Below are 19,610 nucleotides of genomic sequence, written 5' to 3' on the forward strand. Positions count from 1 at the left end.
AAGCTGTTACAACACACTGTCCTAAGAACACAACTGTTACAATCGCTACCATAAAGCTGTTACAACACACTGTCCTAAGAACACAACTGTTACTTTATAATTATAATCTTAACATATCTCTGAGGATTGATCACTGTCGAGCCACGTTAGAGAAACCATTGAGTGTCCACTACATGACCAAAAGTATGTGGACACCTGCTCGTCGGACATCCAATCCAAAATCATGGGCATTAATATGGAGTTGGTCCCCCTTTGCTGCTATAACAGCCTCCACTCTTCTGGGAAGGCTTTACACTAGATGTTGGAACATTGCTGTGGGGACTTGCTTCCATTCAGCCACGAGCATTAGTGAGGTTGGGCACTGATGTTGGGTGATTAGGCCTGGCTCGTAGTCGGCGTTCCAATTCCTCCCAAAGGTGTTCGATGGGGTTGAGGTCAGCGCTCTGTACAGGCCAGTCAAGTTCTTCCACACCGCTCTCGACAAACCATTTTTGTATGGACCTCGCTTTATACACAGGGGCATTGTCATGCTGAAACAGGAAAGGGCCTTCCCCAAACTGTTGCCACAATGTTGGAAGCACAGAATCGTCTAGAACGTTATTGTATGCTGTAGCTTTAAGATTTCCCTTCACAGGAACTAAGGGGACTAGCCCGAACCATGAAAATCAGCCCCAGACCATTATTCCTCCACCAAACGTTACAGTTGGCACTATGCATTGTGGGTAGCGTTCTCCTGGCTTCCTCCAAACCCAGATTTGTCCATCAGACTGTCAGATGGTGAAGCGTGATTCATCACTCCAGAGAACGCATTTCCAATGGCGGCGAGCTTAACACCATGCCGATGCTTGGCATTGCGCATGGTGATATTAGGCTTGTGTGTGGCTGCTCTGCCATTTAAACCCATTTCATGAAGCTCCCAACGAACCGTTATTGGGCTGGTGTTGCTTCCATAGGCAGTTTTGAACTCGGTAGGGAGTATTGTAACCGAGGACAGACTATTTTTTTTTACGTGCTTCAGCACTCGACTCTCCCATTCTGTGAACTTGTATGGCTTACCACTTTGTGGCTGAGCCGTTGTTGCTTCTATGCGTTTCCACTTCACAATAACAGCACTTAGAGCAACTCTAGCATGGCAGAAGGTTGACAAACTGACTTGTTGGAAAGGTGGCATCCTATGATGGTGCCACGTTGAAAGTAAATGAGCTCTTCAGTTTGGCCCATTCTACTGTCAATCAAATCATTTTTTTTGTCACATGTGCCGAACAAACAACAACCTTACAATGAAATGCTTACTTACGAGCCCCTAACCAACAATGCAGTTAAAAAAATGTGGATAAGAATAAGAGATAAAAGTAACAAGTAATTAAAAAGCAGCAGTAGAATAACAATAGCGAGACGATATACAGAGGGGTACCGATACAGAGTCAATGTGCGGGGGCACCGGTTAGTTGAGGTAGTATGTACATGTAGGTAGAGGTATTAAAGTGACTATGCATAGATGACAACAGAGAGTAGCAGTGGTGTAAAGGGGGGAGGGGCACTGTAAGTAGTCTGGGTAGCCATTTGACTAGATGTTCAAGAGTCTTATGGCTTGGGGGTAGAAGCTGTTTAGAAGCTTCTTTGACCTAGACTTGGCGCCCTGGTACCACTTGCCGTGTGGTAGCAGAGAGAACAGTCTATGACTAGGGTGGCTGGAGTCTTTGACAATTTTTAGGGCCTTCCTCGGACACCACCTGGTGTCGAGGTCCTGGATGGCAGGAAGCTTGGCTCCAGTGATGTACTGGGCTTTTCACACTACCTTCTGTAGTGCCTTGCGGTCAGAGGCCGAGCAGTTGCCATACCAGGCAGTGATGCAACGAGTCAGGATGCTCTCGATGTTGCAGCTGTAGAACCTTTTGAGGATCAATTAGGATTACCACTTTATTTTAAGAATGTGAAATGTCAGGATAATAGTAGAGAAGGATTTATTTAAGCTTTTATTTCTTTCATCACATTCCCAGCGGGTCAGAAGTTTACATACACTCAATTAGTATTTGGTAGTATTGCCTTTAAATTGTTTAACTTGAGTCAAATGTTTTGGGTAGCCTTCCACAAGCTTCCCACAATAAGTTGGGTGAATTTTGGCCCATTCCTCCTGATCGAGCTGGTGTAACTGAGTCAGGTTTGTAGGCCTCTTTGCTCGCACACGCTTTTTCAGTTCTGCCCACAATTTTCTATGGGATTGAGGTCAGGGCTTTCTGATGGCCACTCCAATACCTTGACTTTGTTGTCCTTAAGCCATTTTGCCACAACTTTGGAAGTATGCTTGGGATCATTGTCCATTGGGAAGACCCATTTGCGACCAAGCTTTAACTTCCTGTCTGATGTCTTGAGATGTTGCTTCAATATATCCACATAATTTTCCTACCTCATGATGCCATCTATTTTGTGAAGTGCACCAGTCCCTCCTGCACAGCAAAGCACCCCCACAACATGATGCTGCCACCCCCGTGCTTCATGGTTTGGCTTGCAAGCCTCTCCCTTTTTCCTTCAAACATAATTATGGTCATTATGGCCAAACAGTTCTATATTTGTTTCATCAGACCAGAGGACATGTCTCCATGTGCAGTTGCAAACCGTAGTCTGGCTTTTTTTATGGCGGTTTTGGAGCAGTGGCTTCTTCCTTGCTGAGCGGCCTTTCAGGTTATGTCGATATAGGACTCGCTTTACTGTGGATATAGATACTTTCTACCTGTTTCCTCCAGTATCTTCACAAGGTCCTTTGCTGTTGTTCTGGGATTGATTTGCACTTTTCCCACCAAAGTAAGTTAATCTCTAGGAGACAGAACGTGTCTCCTTCCTGAGCGCTATGATGGCTGCGTTGTCCCATGGTGTTTATACTTACTATTGTTTGTACAGATGAACATGGTACCTTCAGGTGTTTGGAAATTGCTCCCAAGGATGAACCAAACTTGTGGTCTACAAATTCCTTTCTGAGGCCTTGGCTGATTTCTTCTGATTTTCCCATGATGTCAAGCAAAAAGGCACTGAGTTTGAAGGTGGGCCTTCAGAATCCATAGGTGGGATTATCAAAGCACGTCTCTCGACTATGCATGTCAAAATACCGCTATAACATTTCCCCTGCTTCTCTGTCCTGTCTCATACTTTTCGCCCATATAAGAGCTTCTGTAAAGAATGTGTGATCAGCAACAGCATGAGAGTAGATATGGGTATTTATAAAGAAGAGTTTTATGGAATAGTTGTAAAATGGTTAGACCATGGATCATTTAGATATTTGATTTAGAATTTTTGGATCCCTGTAGGTATCTATATTTTTTTAAACAAAATATTTGATTAAATATTGAATTTGGCCTTTACTACTGTAGCCCATAGAAATTTGTTCTTCTAGTTATGTCAGTGCAGTAATATCTAACAAGTAATCTAACAAATTCACAACAACTACCTTATACACATAAATGTAAAGGGATCAATAAGAATATGTACAAAAAAAATATATAGATGAGCCATGGCCGTGCGGCATATGCAAGATGCAGCAGATGGTATAGAATGCAGTTTATGCATATGAGATGAGTAATTTAGTATATGTAGACATTATTAAAGTGTCATTATTTAAAGTGACTAGTGATACCTTTTGTTAAATCCATTTATTAAAGTGGCAAGAGATTTGAGTCTGTATGTTGGCAGCAGCCACTGTGTTAGTGATGGCTGTTTAACAGTCTGATGGCCTTGAGATTGAAGCTGTTTTTCAGTTTGCATTGAATAACACATTCATAAATGGCAAAACACACAATCCAAAAGTATAAGGAATAAGATGTTGAAGTGTCTGTCCCATAGAGCCCCACATAGAGAGATATACAATGTTATCAAAACGTCATGCCAGGGTAGGCCTACATGAAACACAGCCCTTATTTCAAGTGTTTCTAAAATCCCCTATGGGAACAATGAATGGTGGAAAAACGATTGGAACCATTTCCCTATTTGACTGCTAGGTTTTATGTGTACTATGACTCATATGGTGGTACTCTATATCTAAGAATGCTCAGGAAATATGTATATATATTTTTACATATAACCCCTTTTTTTTTCTTGGCACAAAACTACCTCAATACTTCCATACATTTTTTTAATTGGGAACTGGGTTACCATTGTCACGTTCTGACCTTTATTTCTTTTGTTTTGTCTTTATTTAGTATGGTCAGGGCGTGAGTTGGGGTGGGCAGTCTATGTTTGTGTTTCTATGTTTTTTCTATTTCTGTGTTTGGCCTGATATGGTTCTCAATCAGAGGCAGCTGTTTATCGTTGTCCCTGATTGAGAACCATATTTAGGTAGCCTGGGTTTCACTGTTGGTTTTTGGGTGTTTGTTTCCGTGTGTGTGTTTGTCGCCACACGGTACTGTTTCGGTTTGGTTATTTCACATATTAGTTTATTGTTTTTGTATTTCATAGTGTTCAGTGCTTTTCTTATTAAAATCGTCATGAACACTTGCCACGCCGCATCTTGGTCCGATCCTTACTCCTCTTCAGACGAAGAGGAGGAAATCTGTCGTTACAACCATCAGACGACTCCTGTGACACTTGTGGGAGATGTAGAAAACAGAGAACACCATGTTCATGAGAAGCTCATCTTTCCATCGAGTGGTCATATTATTTTGTAGCCCAAATGTTTCCACGCTACAGACAGAAGTTGGCACATCCCCGGTACTGACTTCAGACGAGTGGGGCTCCATTATTACATATCAGTTTTATTTGCTCTGAAATCTTTGGCGCAGCCAAGCCGGGGAGAATTCTGGCATAGTGACCATATCTCAGTTTTAAATGGGCACTTCTGATTTTGCTGTATTTCCCCAGACCCTTCGGCTAGATATGAATATCTCCCGGTATAGAAACTTGGTAGATTTTCAGGAAAATGTTCATCCCTATCACATGGTAAAAGGAAAGCTCAGTTTCTGAGATCTCTGATAATTGATTTGACTAGTGGCATCAAGCCCATCAGCTCCTAAAAGGAATTGGCGAAAGCTAGAAACAATGATAGTACATATAAAAATGTCCCTTGTCCCCCATGTCAATAAAGGTGAGCCTCAGCTGCAATTCCACCTCCAGCTGAATCGTACTACACCCCCCCGACGCTCGTATTATGTGGCAGGGCTTGCAAACTATTACAGACTACAAAGGGAAGCACAGCCGCGAGCTGCCCGGTGACACGAGCCTACCAGACGAGCTAAATCACTTCTATGCTCGCTTCGAGGCAAGCAACACTGAGGCATGCATGAGAGCATCAGCTGTTCCGGACAACTGTGTGATCACATTCTCTGTAATCGACGTGAGTAAGACCTTTTAACAGGTCAACATTCACAAGGCTGCGGGGCCAGACGGATTACCAGGATGTGTGCTCGGGGCATGTGCTGACCACCTGGCAGGTGTCTTCACTGACATTTTCAACATGTCCCTGATTAAGTATGTAATACCAACATGTTTCAAGCAGACCACCATAGTCCCTGTGTCTAAGAACACAATGGCAACCTGCAGGGTAGCCTAGTGGTTAGAGCGTTGGACTAGTAAACGGAAGGTTGCAAGTTCAAATCCCCGAGCTGACAAGGTACAAATCTGTCGTTCTGCCCCTGAACAGGCAGTTAACCCACTGTTCCTAGGCTGTCATTGAAAATAAGAATTTGTTCTTAAACTGACTTGCCTAGTTAAATAAAGGTTAACATTTATTTTAAAAAATGACAACCTATTCCCCCTCAGGAAATGAAAAAGATTTGGCATGGGTCCTCAGATCCTCAAAAGGTTCTACAGCTGCAACATCGAGAGCATCCTGACTGGTTGCATCACTGCCTGGTATGGCAACTGCTCGGCCTCCGACCGCAAGGCACTATAGAGGGTAATGCGTACAGCCCAGTACATCACTGGGGCTAAGCTGCCTGCCATCCAGGACCTCTACACCAGGCAGTGTCAGAGGAAGGCCCTAAAAACTGTCAAAGACCACACCCACCCCAGTCATAAACTGTTCTCTCTACTACCGCATGGCAAGCGGTACCGGAGCGCCAAGCATAGGACCGAAAGGTTTCTCAACAGCTTTTACCCCCAAGCCATTAACAACAGTTAATCAAATGGCTACCCAGACTATTTGCATTGTGTGCCAGGTTATGTAGACAAACAGTGCAATTTGTGTAACCAATGACAATAGTGAGGGGTGTGTCATAATGATTAAGTTAATTAAAATTAATTAGTGAAACTGTTAAAAAAAGTATATGGCATATTAAATATATATAATAATATATATATATATATATATAATATATAATATATTACATATATTATGCTATTTTTATCATATAGAAACATAATGGATTATTGTACATATTAGCATCAACATACATTATTGTTTCATTCAATTTCGCATAATAATTTTGTATTTCATTTTATATTTGTTACATGTAATCTTTTGGTTCAACCTTAATATATAATGAGCATCATCAACAGGGGGAACATATTAGGTGTACGCTAATAAGCTATTAAAATAATATATACATTTATAAGACTTGTTCATAAAGGAAACATTTGTTCATAAGAAGGGCCTGAGATCAAAGTCAATATTCAGACCACGTGGGGTCAATGTTTTTAGATAGGACATCCAGTAAGCCTCCCTTTGTAGTAGAGGGATCTTGATGTTACCACCTCTCCTTGGTAGAGCAACATGCTCAATGCCTGTTTATTTGAGAGAGGAGATTGAATGGGTAGCTCCAACAAAGTGAGCTGCTACTGAATAATCAATGTTCTTACACCTGATTGAGCTGCGGTGTTCAGCTATACTTTGTTTTAATTGGCTTTTCGTTTGTCGTACGTAGGCTTTTCCACATGAACAGGTGATGAGATAAATTACTCCCTTGGTCTTGCATGAGCCACCAGCTTTTAGACCACCAGTTCCTTGAAGAGGTGTGCAATAATTTTTTTGTTGTTGCTTGGCTGAGAAGCAACCCCACACATGAATGGTCTCAGGATGCTTTACTGTTGGCATGACACAGGACTGATGGTAGCTCTCACCTTGTCTTCTCCGGACAAGCTTTTTTCTGGATGCCCCAAACAATCGGAAAGGGGATTCATCAGAGAAAATGACTTTACCCCAGTCCTCAGCAGTCCAATCCCTGTACCTTTTGTAGAATATCAGTCTGTCCCTGATGGTTTTCCTGGAGAGAAGTGCCCCGATCCCGCAGCTGAATCAACTTTAGGAGACGGTCCTGGCGCTCGCTGGATTTTCTTGGGCGCCCTGAAGCCTTCTTCACAACAATTGAACCGCTCTCCTTGAAGTTCTTGATGATCCGATAAATGGTTGATTTAGGTGCAATTACTTGGCAGCAATATCCTTGCCTGTGAAGCCCTTTTTGTGCAAAGCAATGATGATGGCTCGTGTTTCCTTGCATGTAACCATGGTTGACAGAGGAAGAACAATGATTCCAAGCACCACCCTCCTTTTGAAGCTTTCAGTCTGTTATTCGAACTCAATCAGCATGACAGAGTGATCTCCAGCCTTTTCCCCGTCAACACACACACCTGTGTTAACGAGAGAATCACTGACATAATGTCAGCTGGTCCTTTTGTGGCAGAGCTGAAATGTAGTGGACATGTTTTTGGGGGATTCAGTTAATTTCCATGGCAAAGAGGGACTTTGCAATTAATTGCATTTCATCTGATCACTCTTCATAACATTCTGGAGTATATGTAAATTGGCATATTACAAACTGAGGCAGCAGACTTTGTGAAAATCAATATTTGTGTAATTCTCAAAACTTTTGGACAATTTTGGCCACAACAGTACAGGCCACAATCAGACATAAAACATTACAAATAATTATTAGAAATTCAGAATTGGGATTTCGAAGTTCATGATTGGGAAGTGTTTGGGGAAGTGTTTAGTATTGACCTAAAGTTCCTTGTCGCCAAAGGTTGTGGATATGTGATGGGGCCTCCAGGATGCCATCGCCGTGGACCAAATGACCACAGAACTGTGTCTTCAGGAAATACAGGCTTGCAAGAGAGTGTCTGTGGGACCAAGTTTCCTTGTAGATTTGCTGTGTAGATGTGCTGTTCCTCTAGCACAGAGTCCAACTGGAGAGCTACTGAATATGCAGGCTTTTGTTCCAGACCAACATTAACACACCTGATTTACTGTAATTAACTGTGCTTTAGATTAAAGACTGATTAGCTGATTATTCAGCAGCTTTCCAGGACTAGTGTTGGAGAACCCTGCACAAATGTTCATTGGCTTTACTTTTCCTTGAATTAAGTGGATCTTTAAATCTATAATCCCAACAGTATTTTGTGTAGTTTGATTTAATTTAATTTGATTCAATTTGTCCCCTGGCTCTCCAGGCTCTGCTAGGGGACCAGTATGGACACCACCCTATCCCCCGTGTACTCTTTGAGTTGCTGCTGTCCAAGCTACTACAGGACCAGGTGGGGCTTCTTCATAAATGTTTCAGGAAAGACAGCAATGCAGTTCCGCCCGTATACATACTTCAGACAATCACAACTCTGTTGCCTCACTACAATGACCTTTGCCCTGACAGTGGGCCGCTGCAGGATGACAATGTCATTTCCTGGCGCTACACAGAGGCTCGAGTATTGCAGCTCCCACGCTCTGCGGGCCGAGCAGGTTGAGGAAGACGGGGATATCACTGCTGAACAAAAACACCAGTTCTTCAAATATGGTTAGAGTTTAGAAATATCTTGGATCAGTTATGTTCGAATAGGAGCGAGCTAAAAACCAGTTGTTATGTTTGCCTTGTGGTGTGTAGACAAGTGTTGCTAGATCAAGGTATGTTCTCATGGTGGCTTTCTAGTTAAATTTCCACTTAAACTACTATGAATTCACAATGACTTGGTAGCTTATTTGCTTACCAGCTGTAACTTATTGTAGAAAAATCCACATTGTAGAATGGATAAACCCATTTTCTGGTGTTCTCCCTCCGTAGTGATGGAGCATGAGATCGAAGAGTTTCTGCAAACATCGAATGGGGACAAGATCAAGCCCTCCACCATCCTCTTTGTGTGGGAGTTGGCCCAACTGCACAAGAAGGACGGCAGCTGGCCCAGTACATGGACGTGATGGCCTGCTGGATACCGAGTTGCGTGTCTACACCTCCACACCTGGCATCCTCAACCTGCACTGTGTGGAGCTGAGCAAGGGAGACATCAAGCCCAGCTGCAAGGTACTGTGCTGCAAGCACACACAGTACCGGGAGAGCCTCTGCGAGCCGTTCGTGTCCCAGACCAAGGCTGCTGCTCCAGTTTCAACTGTTCTGCCTGTGGCTATGGAACCCTGACCTGTTCACCGGATGTGCTACCTATCCTAGACCTGCTGTTTTAAACTCTCTAAAGACAGCAGGAGCGGTAGAGATACTCTCAATGATCGGCTATGAAAAGCCAACTGACATTTATCTCATGAGGTGCTGACCTGTTGCACCCTCGACAACTACTGTAATTATTATTATTTGACCATGCTGGTCATTTATGAACATTTGAACATCTTGGCCATGTTCTGTTATAATCTCAACCCGGCACAGCCAGAAGAGGACTGGCTACCCCTTATAGCCTGGTTCCTCTCTAGGTTTCTTCCTAGGTTTTGGCCTTTCTAGGGAGTTTTTCCTAGCCACCGTGCTTCTACACCTGCATTGCTTGCTGTTTGTGGTTTTAGGCTGGGTTTCTGTACAGCACTTTGAGATATCAGCTGATGTAAGAACGGCTATATAAACACATTTGATTTTATTTTGATGCTGCTTCCCCATTAGCGGCTGGTTCGGTGAGGATGAAGGGAGCAGGAGGAGAGGAAGGGCAGGGGGAGGGGGAAGAGGAAGAAGACCAAAGGTGGCTGCTCCAGGAGCTGAGCCACCACATGGCTCTGAGCACCAGGAAGGGTTTGGGTGTGTTCTGCGGCAGGGAGGGCCTCCTGGGGAAGATCTGCCTGGCCATGTGGGAGCACACCAACTTCTGCCATGCGCCCCTGATGGTGCACAGGCTTCCGGGCGTGGGTAAGACAGTGCTGCTCTGCAAGCTGACTCAGGAGGTGCGTGGCCTCCTGGATCCCAGGGCCGTGGTGGTGTTAAGGTTTCTGGGGATGTCGGCCAAGAGCTCCGACGTGGACTGCGTCCGCCGGATCTGCGCTGCGTTCAGTTTGCCGCCGCCCACCCGCTAACAGCAAACATGCATGAGGACCTGATGAGGTTCTTCCATAGCCTTCTAGTTGGGGTGTCGGAGCGAGGACACACACTTTTTTTATGTTAATAGACACCCTCGATCAATTGTACAGCGTTGTACAATTGTACAGTGTACAGTGTTTGTATAATTTGATATGGTAATATGAGTGTTGAGGACAATGCATGTGAAATCTAGATCTGAATCAAAATGGTCTGGACAGCCCACTTTAACAATTTGAAACAGTGCGAGGGAGGTAGATGAGGTCAGAGCAGCGGGCTGAGAGACACAGCGTCCTGGCAGAGTACTTCCTGGCTAGCTGGAGCCAAGGTCAATTTATAGCTGTCCTTTGACCTCCACTGAATACCACAATGGATGCTGACCTCAAGGTAACAGAATGATGGGATTTCAGTTCAGTTCGACCAATTATCTCACGCCACCTACAGCCAGAAACTCACAGTAAATAAGGACTGAAACTAGCATGAAGCTAACCGGCCGTGTTTCCATTGTGAAAATGTTCCCATGGGACATTTGTGTGGTGTAGAATCATTAATATACACCTGTCTTCTCAAGGTGCCCCCTCAGCCCCCTGTGTTTCGCTAAAGGAGGGGCTAATATAAAGAACGTCAATTTGAATTGTTGATGCCCTTACTGTGTATGATGATGTCATATTACAAAGTCTACCTTTAAGCTGAGACTCTTTTGCCCCACAGGCAGTAGTGAGTGGCTGTACTGTAAGTCTCTGACCTGTGGGGTGGCCAGTGTCATTGAGGACCTGACCCTCTGCACCGAACTCATGGACTGTCCCGAAACTCAACTGATCCGAGACACGTTCATTCTCCTCAAGCCCACCCTGGACTTCCTAGATGGACAGATGGGGCAGTCTCTATTGGGTCAGGGGCTGGCATCTTAGTCAAGTGTCACGTTTGAATTGACGCATGTTCTGTTGGGTTTAAATCTGTCCTGTTTCTGATAAAGTAGATCACGATTTCACATATTTAGAAGCCATGCTGTAGGGTAGATTATTTGGTTATTGATGGATATGAGTCCCTAATACATTCCTCCATGGCTTGGAACCAGAAACATTGACATTATACTTAGGATGGATGAGCTGGGTAGATGGATGGATGGGCTAGATGGATGATATCAGGAGAGCCTGCTCTTCACACTGTCTCACCAACCATCTCACTCCATTCTAATACTATGTTTCCTTTCCAAAGACCCCTCCCTTTTCTACATGGAGGTCTTGGCCAGGCTCCACTCTTTCGCTGAGATGTACCCTTCACTGATAGGACGACTCTGTAACCTCTGTCACGACTGGCTCTTATGCTGTCCCGACCCCATCCTCATCCCCAAGTGCACCTTCCCCAGTCTCCAGGAGGAGCGCTAAAGACAACGCTTGCTGGTTTCCAGGAAGGTTGGTACACAGTACTGTAGGATTCGCTTATTTAATGCGAATGAGCCCAGGAGTATAGGATGATCCAAGTTCACTCTCTATTTCACCTCTCTAATCGTTAAGGTTAGGATTTAGTATGGCTACGCTGTCAGGCATATTCACATTTTGCTTATTCTTGTTCATTCTTTCTCTCTCTCTGTGTGTGTGTGCGTGCATGCATTTCTTAAGAAAGGTATTTGATTGTGTAATAATCTCCTTGCCAGAATTGCTGTCAGTCATATTCAAATTCTGCTTATTCTTGCTCAGTCTTTCTCTCTCCGTGTGTGTGTCTGCATTCATTTCTTAGGAAAGGTATTTGATTGTGTAATAATCTCCTTGCCAGAATCGCTGTGAGGCATATCCAAATTCTGCTTATTATTTCTGTGTGTTTATGTGTGTGTGTGTGTGTGTGTGTGTGTGTGTGTGTGTGTGTGTGTCTACTTGTTTGTGCTCTACAGCTAAAGTGCTATCAGTGAGAGCAATTGACAGCGGCGATTGGCTTCTGATGGGACTCTGAGGAGGTGGAGCCTGTTGAGTGGCAGGCAGCTGTACTGTACGCTGGAGGCGATGTCTAGTAACCCCTCGACTTCCACCTCACACATCCACGTGTCTGAGGAGTGGGCCCTCGTCTTTACCCACTCAGGAGGCCATGTATGACATGGATGTGAAGGAGTTAATTGTCTTATATCAAATACATTTTTTTGATGATGAATTTTCCTTCAAATGCACCTTTTCAATCATTCTGTTTCTAGCTTTTTTTGATACGTACAGTAGGGACTTCCCAAAATTATTATCATCAGCCCTTTAACACTTCTGCTTTACCTGCAGGTGAAAGTATGGCATCTTAACACAGCAGACATACTCTTCCAAGTCAAAGATACGGGTATCTCCATAATTCTTGGAGTATTGAACAGAATGGTCGTCTCCCTCTCAGACGCAGCACATCTTCCCACCCATCCGCCGAGGCCAAGACAGTGCAGACCCGTTTGGAAAACTCTTCACATAGTTTAACCCTTACAACTAACCTTTCACTGCAAAACATGGCAGACTACTTATAGCATCCAAGAAGGGCGTTCTCTATCAGGTACAGATTACTGAAACATGTCGAAGTCCATTTATTCCTTGTGTTATTATTTTTCTATTATTTGGAAATGACAGTCCATCATTATTTTAAGACATGAAGATCAGTCAATACGGAACATTTCAAGATCTTTGAAAGGTTCTTCAAGTGCAGTCGCAAAATCCATCAAGCGCTATGATGAAAATGACTCTCATGAGGACCGCCACAGGAAAGGAAGACCCAGAGTTACCTCTGCTGCTGAGGATAAGTTCATTAGAGTTAACTGCACCTCAGTTTGCAGCCCAAATAAATGCTTCACTACTAAAGGACACCAATAAGAAGAAGAGACTTGGTTGGGCCGAGAAACACGAGCAATAGACATTAGACCGGTAGAAATCTGTCCTTTTTTCCGATGAGTCCAAATTGGAGATTGTTTGGTTCCAACCGCCGTGTCTTTGTGAGACACAAAGTAGGTGAATGGATTATCTATGTGTGGTTCCCACCGTGAAGGATGGAGGAGCAGGTGTGATGATGCTTTGCTGGTGACACTGTCTGATTTATTTAGAATTCAAGACACACTTATTCTGCAGCCATCCCATCTGATTTGCGCTTAGTGGGAATATCATTTGTTTTTCAACAGGACAATGACCCAACACACCTCCAAGCTGTGTAAGGGCTATTTGACCAAGGAGAGTGATGGAGTGCTGCATCAGATGACCTGGCCTCCACAATCACCTGACCACAACCCAATTGAGATGGTTTGGGATGAGTTGGATCACAGAGGGAAGGAAAAGCTTCCAACAAGTGCTCAGCATATGTGGACCTCCTTCAAGATTGTTGGAAAAGCATTCCTCATGAAGCTGGTTGAGAAAATGTCAAGAGTGTGCTAAGCTGTCATAAAAGCAAAGGGTGGCTACATTGAAGAATCTACAATCTAAAATATATTTAGATTTGTTTAACACTTTTTTGGTTACTACATGATTCCATATGTGTTATTTCATAGTTTTGATGTCTTCACTATTATGCAAATTCTAGTGTATTCAAGGATTAAAACGGCTTCTAAAGTTTGTAATTTTCATTCACATTTCCTGTTGCTACAGGATTATTTTCCTGATGTGAGAAACTGTTCAAACTAAGATAGAACATCCGTTTCAAAATAACGTTTTTTATATTGATCAAATAATCTGAGACTTTTCCTGTGGTTGGAAATCATGTATTTGATCGTTAATGCCTTTGCTTTCTGGCTTGCAATGAAAAACCCGGCGATGATCAGAATAACAGTTTTAATAACATACAAACATCAAGGTCACATCTGTGCACAGTGGACCACACAGTGCTTTCTTGAACAACCTTTTGACATGAAAGTACATAGATTCACAGTGCGTACACACGACTTCTGTTCAAAGCTGTTGCTCATGTACAACTCTAATGGACCAAGAGGGCCCTTTCATTCCTGATTGAAGTCCCAGGAAGCAGGGTACCAAACATTGCTGTCTAGTCTGTCTCTAGTCAAGGAAGGATGTTTTCCACCATCTTGTTTTGTCCTCTGTTGAACCGTCTTTATACGAGACACCTGGCAAGATGCCAAAGTAATCATACACAGCTGCAAAAAAAACAAAAAGTTGGTACATGATGAAAAAAGAATGGCCACAACAAACATGCCTACGATCACACATATTTTCTCAAGTCCTTTTTGATGCACTGTCTTTGTGTTGATTTAGAAATCACTGTCTTTGTGTTGATTTAGAAATCACTGTCTTTGTGTTGATTTAGAAATCACTGTCTTTCTGTTAATTTAGAAATCACTGTCTTTTTCTTTCTCTCTCTGTGACTTGTGTAGCTTTATGTGTTTCTGCTTGTTTTCAACTAAAGTGGCACAGTATATCTTCAAATGTGATTAAACATGTTATTGGGCTGGTTTTGTGGCCTCTTTGCAGCTGAGAATTCCCTACTAATATAAACTCAGCAAAAAAAGAGATGTTCTCTCACTGTCAACTGCGTCTATTTTCAGCAAACTTAACATGTGTACATATTTGTGTGAACATAACAAGATTCAACAACTGAGACATAAACTGAACAAGTTCCACAGACATGTGACTAACAGAAATGGAATAATGTGTCCCTGAACAAAGGGGGGGTCAAAATCAAAAGTAACAGTCAGTATCTGGTGTGGCCACCAGCTGCATTAAGTACTGCAGTGCATCTCCTCATGGACTGCACCAGATTTGCCAGTTCTTGCTGTGAGATGTTACCCCACTCTTCCACCAAGGCACCTGCAAGTTCCCGGACATTTCTGGGGGGAATGGCCCTAGCCCTCACCCTCCGATCAAACAGGTCCCAGACGTGCTCAATGGGGATTGAGAGCCGGGCTCTTCGCTGGCCATGGCATAACACTGACATTCCTGACTTGCAGGAAATCACTCACAGAACGAGCAGTATGGCTGGTGGCATTGTCATGCTCATCCTGACATTGTCATATCAGGATGAGCCTGCAGGCAGGGTACCACATGAGGGAGGCGGATGTCTTCCCTGTAAATCACAGGGTTGAAATTGCCTGCAATGACAACAAGCTCAGTCAGATGATGTTGGGACACACCGCCACAGACCATGACGGACCCTCCACCTCCAAATCGATCCCGCTCCAGAGTACAGGCCTCAGTGTAACGCTCATTCTTTCGATGATAAACACGAATTCGACCATCACCCCGGTGAGACAAAACCGCGACTTGTCAGTGGAGAGCAGTTTTTGCCAGTCCTGTCTGGTCCAGCGACGGTGGGTTTGTGCCCATAGGTGACGTTGTTGCTTTATTTGCCTACCGTCTGTAAGCTGTTACAGACACCTCGCAAGTCCTCAACTGGCAGCTTCATTAAATAGTACACGCAAAACACCAGTCTCAATGTCAACAGTGAAGAGGCGACTCCAGGATGCTGGCCTTCTAGTGGGGTGAGGACTTGTGAGGCGTCTGTTTCTCAAACTAGACACTCTAATGTATTTGTTGTCTTAATCAGTTGTGCACCGGGGCCTCCCACTCCTCTTTCTATTCTGGTAAGAGACAGTTTGCGCTGTTCTGTGAAGGGAGTAGTACACAGCATTGTACGAGATCTTAAGTTTCTTGGCAATTTCTTGCATGGAATAGACAAAAATAGACTGACGAGTTTCAGAAGAAAGTTCTTTGTTTCTGGCCATTTTGAGCCTGTAACCGAACCCACAAATGCTGATGCTCCAGATACTCAACCAGTCTAAAGAAGGCCAGGTTTATTGCTTCTTTAATCAGAACAGTTTTCAGCTGTGCTAACATAATTGCAAAAGGGTATTCCAATGATCAATTAGCCTTTTCAAATGCTAAACTTGGATTAGCTAACACAACGTGCCATTGGAACACAGGAGTGATGGTTGCTGATAATGGGCCTCTGTACGCCTATGTAGATATTCCATTAAAAAATCAGCCGTTTCCAGCTACAAAGTCATTTACAACATTAACAATGTCTACACTGTATTTCTGATCAATTTGATGTTATTTTTATGGACAAAATATTTGCTTTTCTTTCAAAAACAAGGACATTTCGAAGTGACCCCAAACTTTTGAACGCTAGTGTGTATACATTGTATATTTGTTCATGCCATCTTCTTACTGGTTCGTCATACATTTGATTCCTAATGATTTGAAATTTATTTTTGTTGCCAGGTAGATTTCCAGAGCAAGTAACAAATGTATCTAAATTGTAACTGCTGAACTGCACTACATTGGAAAGGGGTTTGTACTTTTCCAGAATCTACGAATGTTTGCAATCTTCTAATACTGAGCCATGTCTTACCTCTAGGAAAAGCAGACCCACAGTAATCCCCCCCACTAGGAAGAGGTTCTGCTTCCCCCACCACAGAACCTTATCCAGGCATCCGTTGGTGTACACACTCCTCCCTGCTGAACTGGGCTCCATACTCTGGACCTCATAGCCACACATGGTGTTGAAAACTGTCTGGGAGAATACAGTGGATATAACATTAGTAAGCATGAGTTTTGGGACAGACACTGAAGTCCAGGAATGGCCAACGCTCCTCCTGGAGAGCTACTGGGTGTGCAGGCTTTTGTTGCGGCACTGCTATAAAACACCTGAATCTTCTGACACCAGGCAAACTGATTGACTACAGTGAATAAACTTGATAAAAATGTTTCCCCTGAGGTTTAGATTGAGTTGCTTCACTGCAGTTGCGTCATTCTATTCTAGGATAGTAGGTTGTGTTTCATTGCTCTTGCATGGATTCTGCTAACACAGGAAGTATTTCAGTCAAGTCAGCAGCCTGCTGTCCATTGTTCCGTCGATATGCAGTGCATAGTGTTGTGGTCTACTTCTTCTAATTTCATAATCATAGCAAAGGTTGTTCCCAGAGGTCATTTATATACTGTAGTGTTTTAATAAAGCTGAGTGAAGGAAATATATTATGAATTATGAATGTGTTGTTTTGAGATTATTTGTTTGTCTGACCTCATTGTGCAGTCGTAGGCAGCAAGAGAAAGGCACTCCACAGGCTTCCAGACTGGGGTTTTCCGCAGAGCAGTGGAAGTAGACGTTATCGGACCAGTCCTCATAGGTGTGAACACCACAGCACTGGAACTGCAATCAGAACCGACAAGTGCATTAGTATCAATAAACCCCTGTACAGCAAAGTGAACAGTGCTGTACTTAAATAGATAATATGTTCCCCCCCCATGGTTTTTGTGAGTGATTGTTTAATTGTATTTTGGTCTGAGATGGTGTGCGTGTATTCTGTTACTTTGTATATATTCATTTTTTGAGTAAAGTACGTTTGATTCCTCATATCTGCTGTCCTGCGCCTGACTCTACACCAGTTACACAAAGACACCAATACACAAATACTTGGTATATGTGATCTATAAAGAAATAAAACCCTCAATTCTAGTAATTATATTTTAGGGCCGGCACCATGCTTCGTCCAACTGAACCATCGGAACCACTTTGACTGTGATTATCAGTGTAATTCACCTTTTTTTGAACAAAGTCAATAACATTTTCCAAGTCCAAATCCTCCCGATAGCTAACAATGGCCTTTCTCATTAACTTCTCCGTCCTCTCCAAAACCTGAAAGAACATCAGAAAGCATCTCATGAGTCAAAAGTATCTAATACAACATAATTTGATTGATGGTGTTAACTTGTATTCTAAATGTTGGCATGCTGAGAATTGCATCCTGCTTGGCTATAAAGGGGATGCAATTCTCAGCATAAAACCGACTTTCAAGGTTCTCACATTACCTTGTCAGTGAACAGGAATCCAAGCACCGCAGCTGTAATCTGTAGGAGAAGGATTACCACCAATATCCCTGAAAACTAGAAACAGAAGGGACATTTCAACCTTGTAGTAGGCCAGGACAGTTGCATTAATTACTCTCTGTAATCATTATAATGATAAACCATGTTTAGATAATTACATGTCTACTATTCACCACCATCTATCTATGGCTTTCCAATGTACTTAAATCAATATGTTATGTGTGGCTAGCTCATCACAGTGATAATGTAAACTATTGTCTCAAGCAAGGAGCGACTCACTGTCTTCAGTAGGCAGGTTCCATTGCGCAATGCACCGAAGCACCCAAAAAAGGTGATCATAAACATTAGGGAGCCAATGACGATCAGCAAGAGAGCTGGGTCAGTCATCAAAGTGTCCACAACATCTGTGGACACACACACACACACACACACACACACACACACACACACACACACACACACACACACACACACACACACACACACACACACACACACACACACACACACACACACACACACACACACACACACACACACACACACACACACACACACACACACACACACACACAGTCTCATCAGTGGCATGTATCGCACTAAATAGGCTATATGTGTCAGTTGAGTCTAAACAAGCACTTGTCATTGAAAATGTGTGTTTATGACATTTAGACTGACCTTTCTCTTTGGAAACTTTGGCGTAGATTCCTACTGCTATAAGAACAGCACTTGCTACCTGGAGAAAGGAATGTTGAACTAATTGTAATATAGCATGCAGTCGTATTTACAAACTTGTCATTTGTATTTCATAGTAGCCTTTCACTTGGAATATTCTGTGTAGGCAGGCTGTCATTAGCTACAAGGAATAGTCAATCACTGAACTTTAAAGTAAACACAGCAGGCTTTTTGTGAAATTGTGACTGTTAACGACATACACCCAGGACATCCACTTCTATCGGCAGTCTTATCTTTCTGATGAGAAAATCGATTAGCAGAGCATCCTTTGACAATATTAAAAGAAAATATATATGGGCTACACAAGGCATGTCTCTGCTAATGATATAGTTTTTGCCAACTTACCCAAAAAATGTAACAGCAGACGAATAAAGTGTATTTAATGGTTATATATTTTTGAATTCCTTTCACCATTCTCCTTGTGTATTATGTGAGTTCTTGAGAAGTCGGGTGTGGTAGTTTGAAATCGCCAGACTACAGAAAAGAGTTGTCTTCCCCTTTCCCCTCTCCTGCTTATACTCTCAAGATGTGTTTCAGCTTGTCTAGGGACTGGTTGCAACACTACAAGACGCATTCTTTACACCTGATAGAGAACTTTGGCTACCCGACGTTGACCCCAAATACATTCCTCATTATTTATAATGGTCAAGTTCACTTAAAACTGGAATCCTTTAATTGAAGCAATAACAAAGCGGTCACCAGCTGTAATCGCTCTCAAATTCAAAGAGAGACCTACGTATGCAGGACTCACCATCCATGAGGTCAAAAGTATAGTTTTAACCATGTTATGAGGCTATATGATGTTTGTTTACATTTATTTTGTTTACCAACATTGGAGTATAACAATGTTGTACATATGTAGGGTTCTGATGGAGTATGACAGTTGAACTAAGCTCTT

At 43.0% G+C, this 19,610-nt stretch overlaps 1 protein-coding gene across 2 annotated transcripts; it reads right to left on the reverse strand.

The window, feature by feature from the left end:
• Nucleotides 1–13,952: 13,952 nt before the first annotated feature.
• On the reverse strand, nucleotides 13,953–19,269 carry zgc:113223 (tetraspanin). 2 transcript variants are annotated; one of them, XM_021563533.3, is made up of 8 exons: nucleotides 19,058–19,269; nucleotides 18,656–18,713; nucleotides 18,257–18,381; nucleotides 17,960–18,034; nucleotides 17,691–17,786; nucleotides 17,172–17,300; nucleotides 16,503–16,664; nucleotides 13,953–14,289 (listed from the first exon to the last, which is right to left on the reverse strand). In XM_021563533.3, the coding sequence occupies exons 1-8, from the start codon at nucleotides 19,124–19,126 to the stop codon at nucleotides 14,134–14,136; spliced, it is 870 nt and encodes a 289-aa protein (XP_021419208.3). In that variant the 5' UTR covers nucleotides 19,127–19,269; the 3' UTR covers nucleotides 13,953–14,133. The 2 variants fall into 2 exon arrangements, with proteins under 2 accessions (XP_021419208.3, XP_090046303.1); XM_090190177.1 differs by having other exon boundaries at nucleotides 16,503–16,660; nucleotides 19,058–19,247.
• Between the last annotated feature and the right edge of the window lie 341 nt (nucleotides 19,270–19,610).

Source organism: Oncorhynchus mykiss, chromosome 1 (assembly GCF_057628025.1).
Source record: "Oncorhynchus mykiss isolate SJ-2025 chromosome 1, ASM5762802v1, whole genome shotgun sequence".
NCBI classification, from domain to species: domain Eukaryota; kingdom Metazoa; phylum Chordata; class Actinopteri; order Salmoniformes; family Salmonidae; genus Oncorhynchus; species Oncorhynchus mykiss.

Coding starts and splice junctions, on each gene's coding strand:
- zgc:113223 (XM_021563533.3), bottom strand. CDS start 19,126: ATGGTGAAAGGAATTCAAAAATATATAACCATTAAATACACTTTATTC. Junction 18,035..18,256: donor GAACCTGCCTACTGAAGACA/GTGAGTCGCTCC, acceptor TTCTGTTTCTAG/TTTTCAGGGATATTGGTGGT. Junction 16,665..17,171: donor GCCTACGACTGCACAATGAG/GTCAGACAAACA, acceptor GTATTCTCCCAG/ACAGTTTTCAACACCATGTG.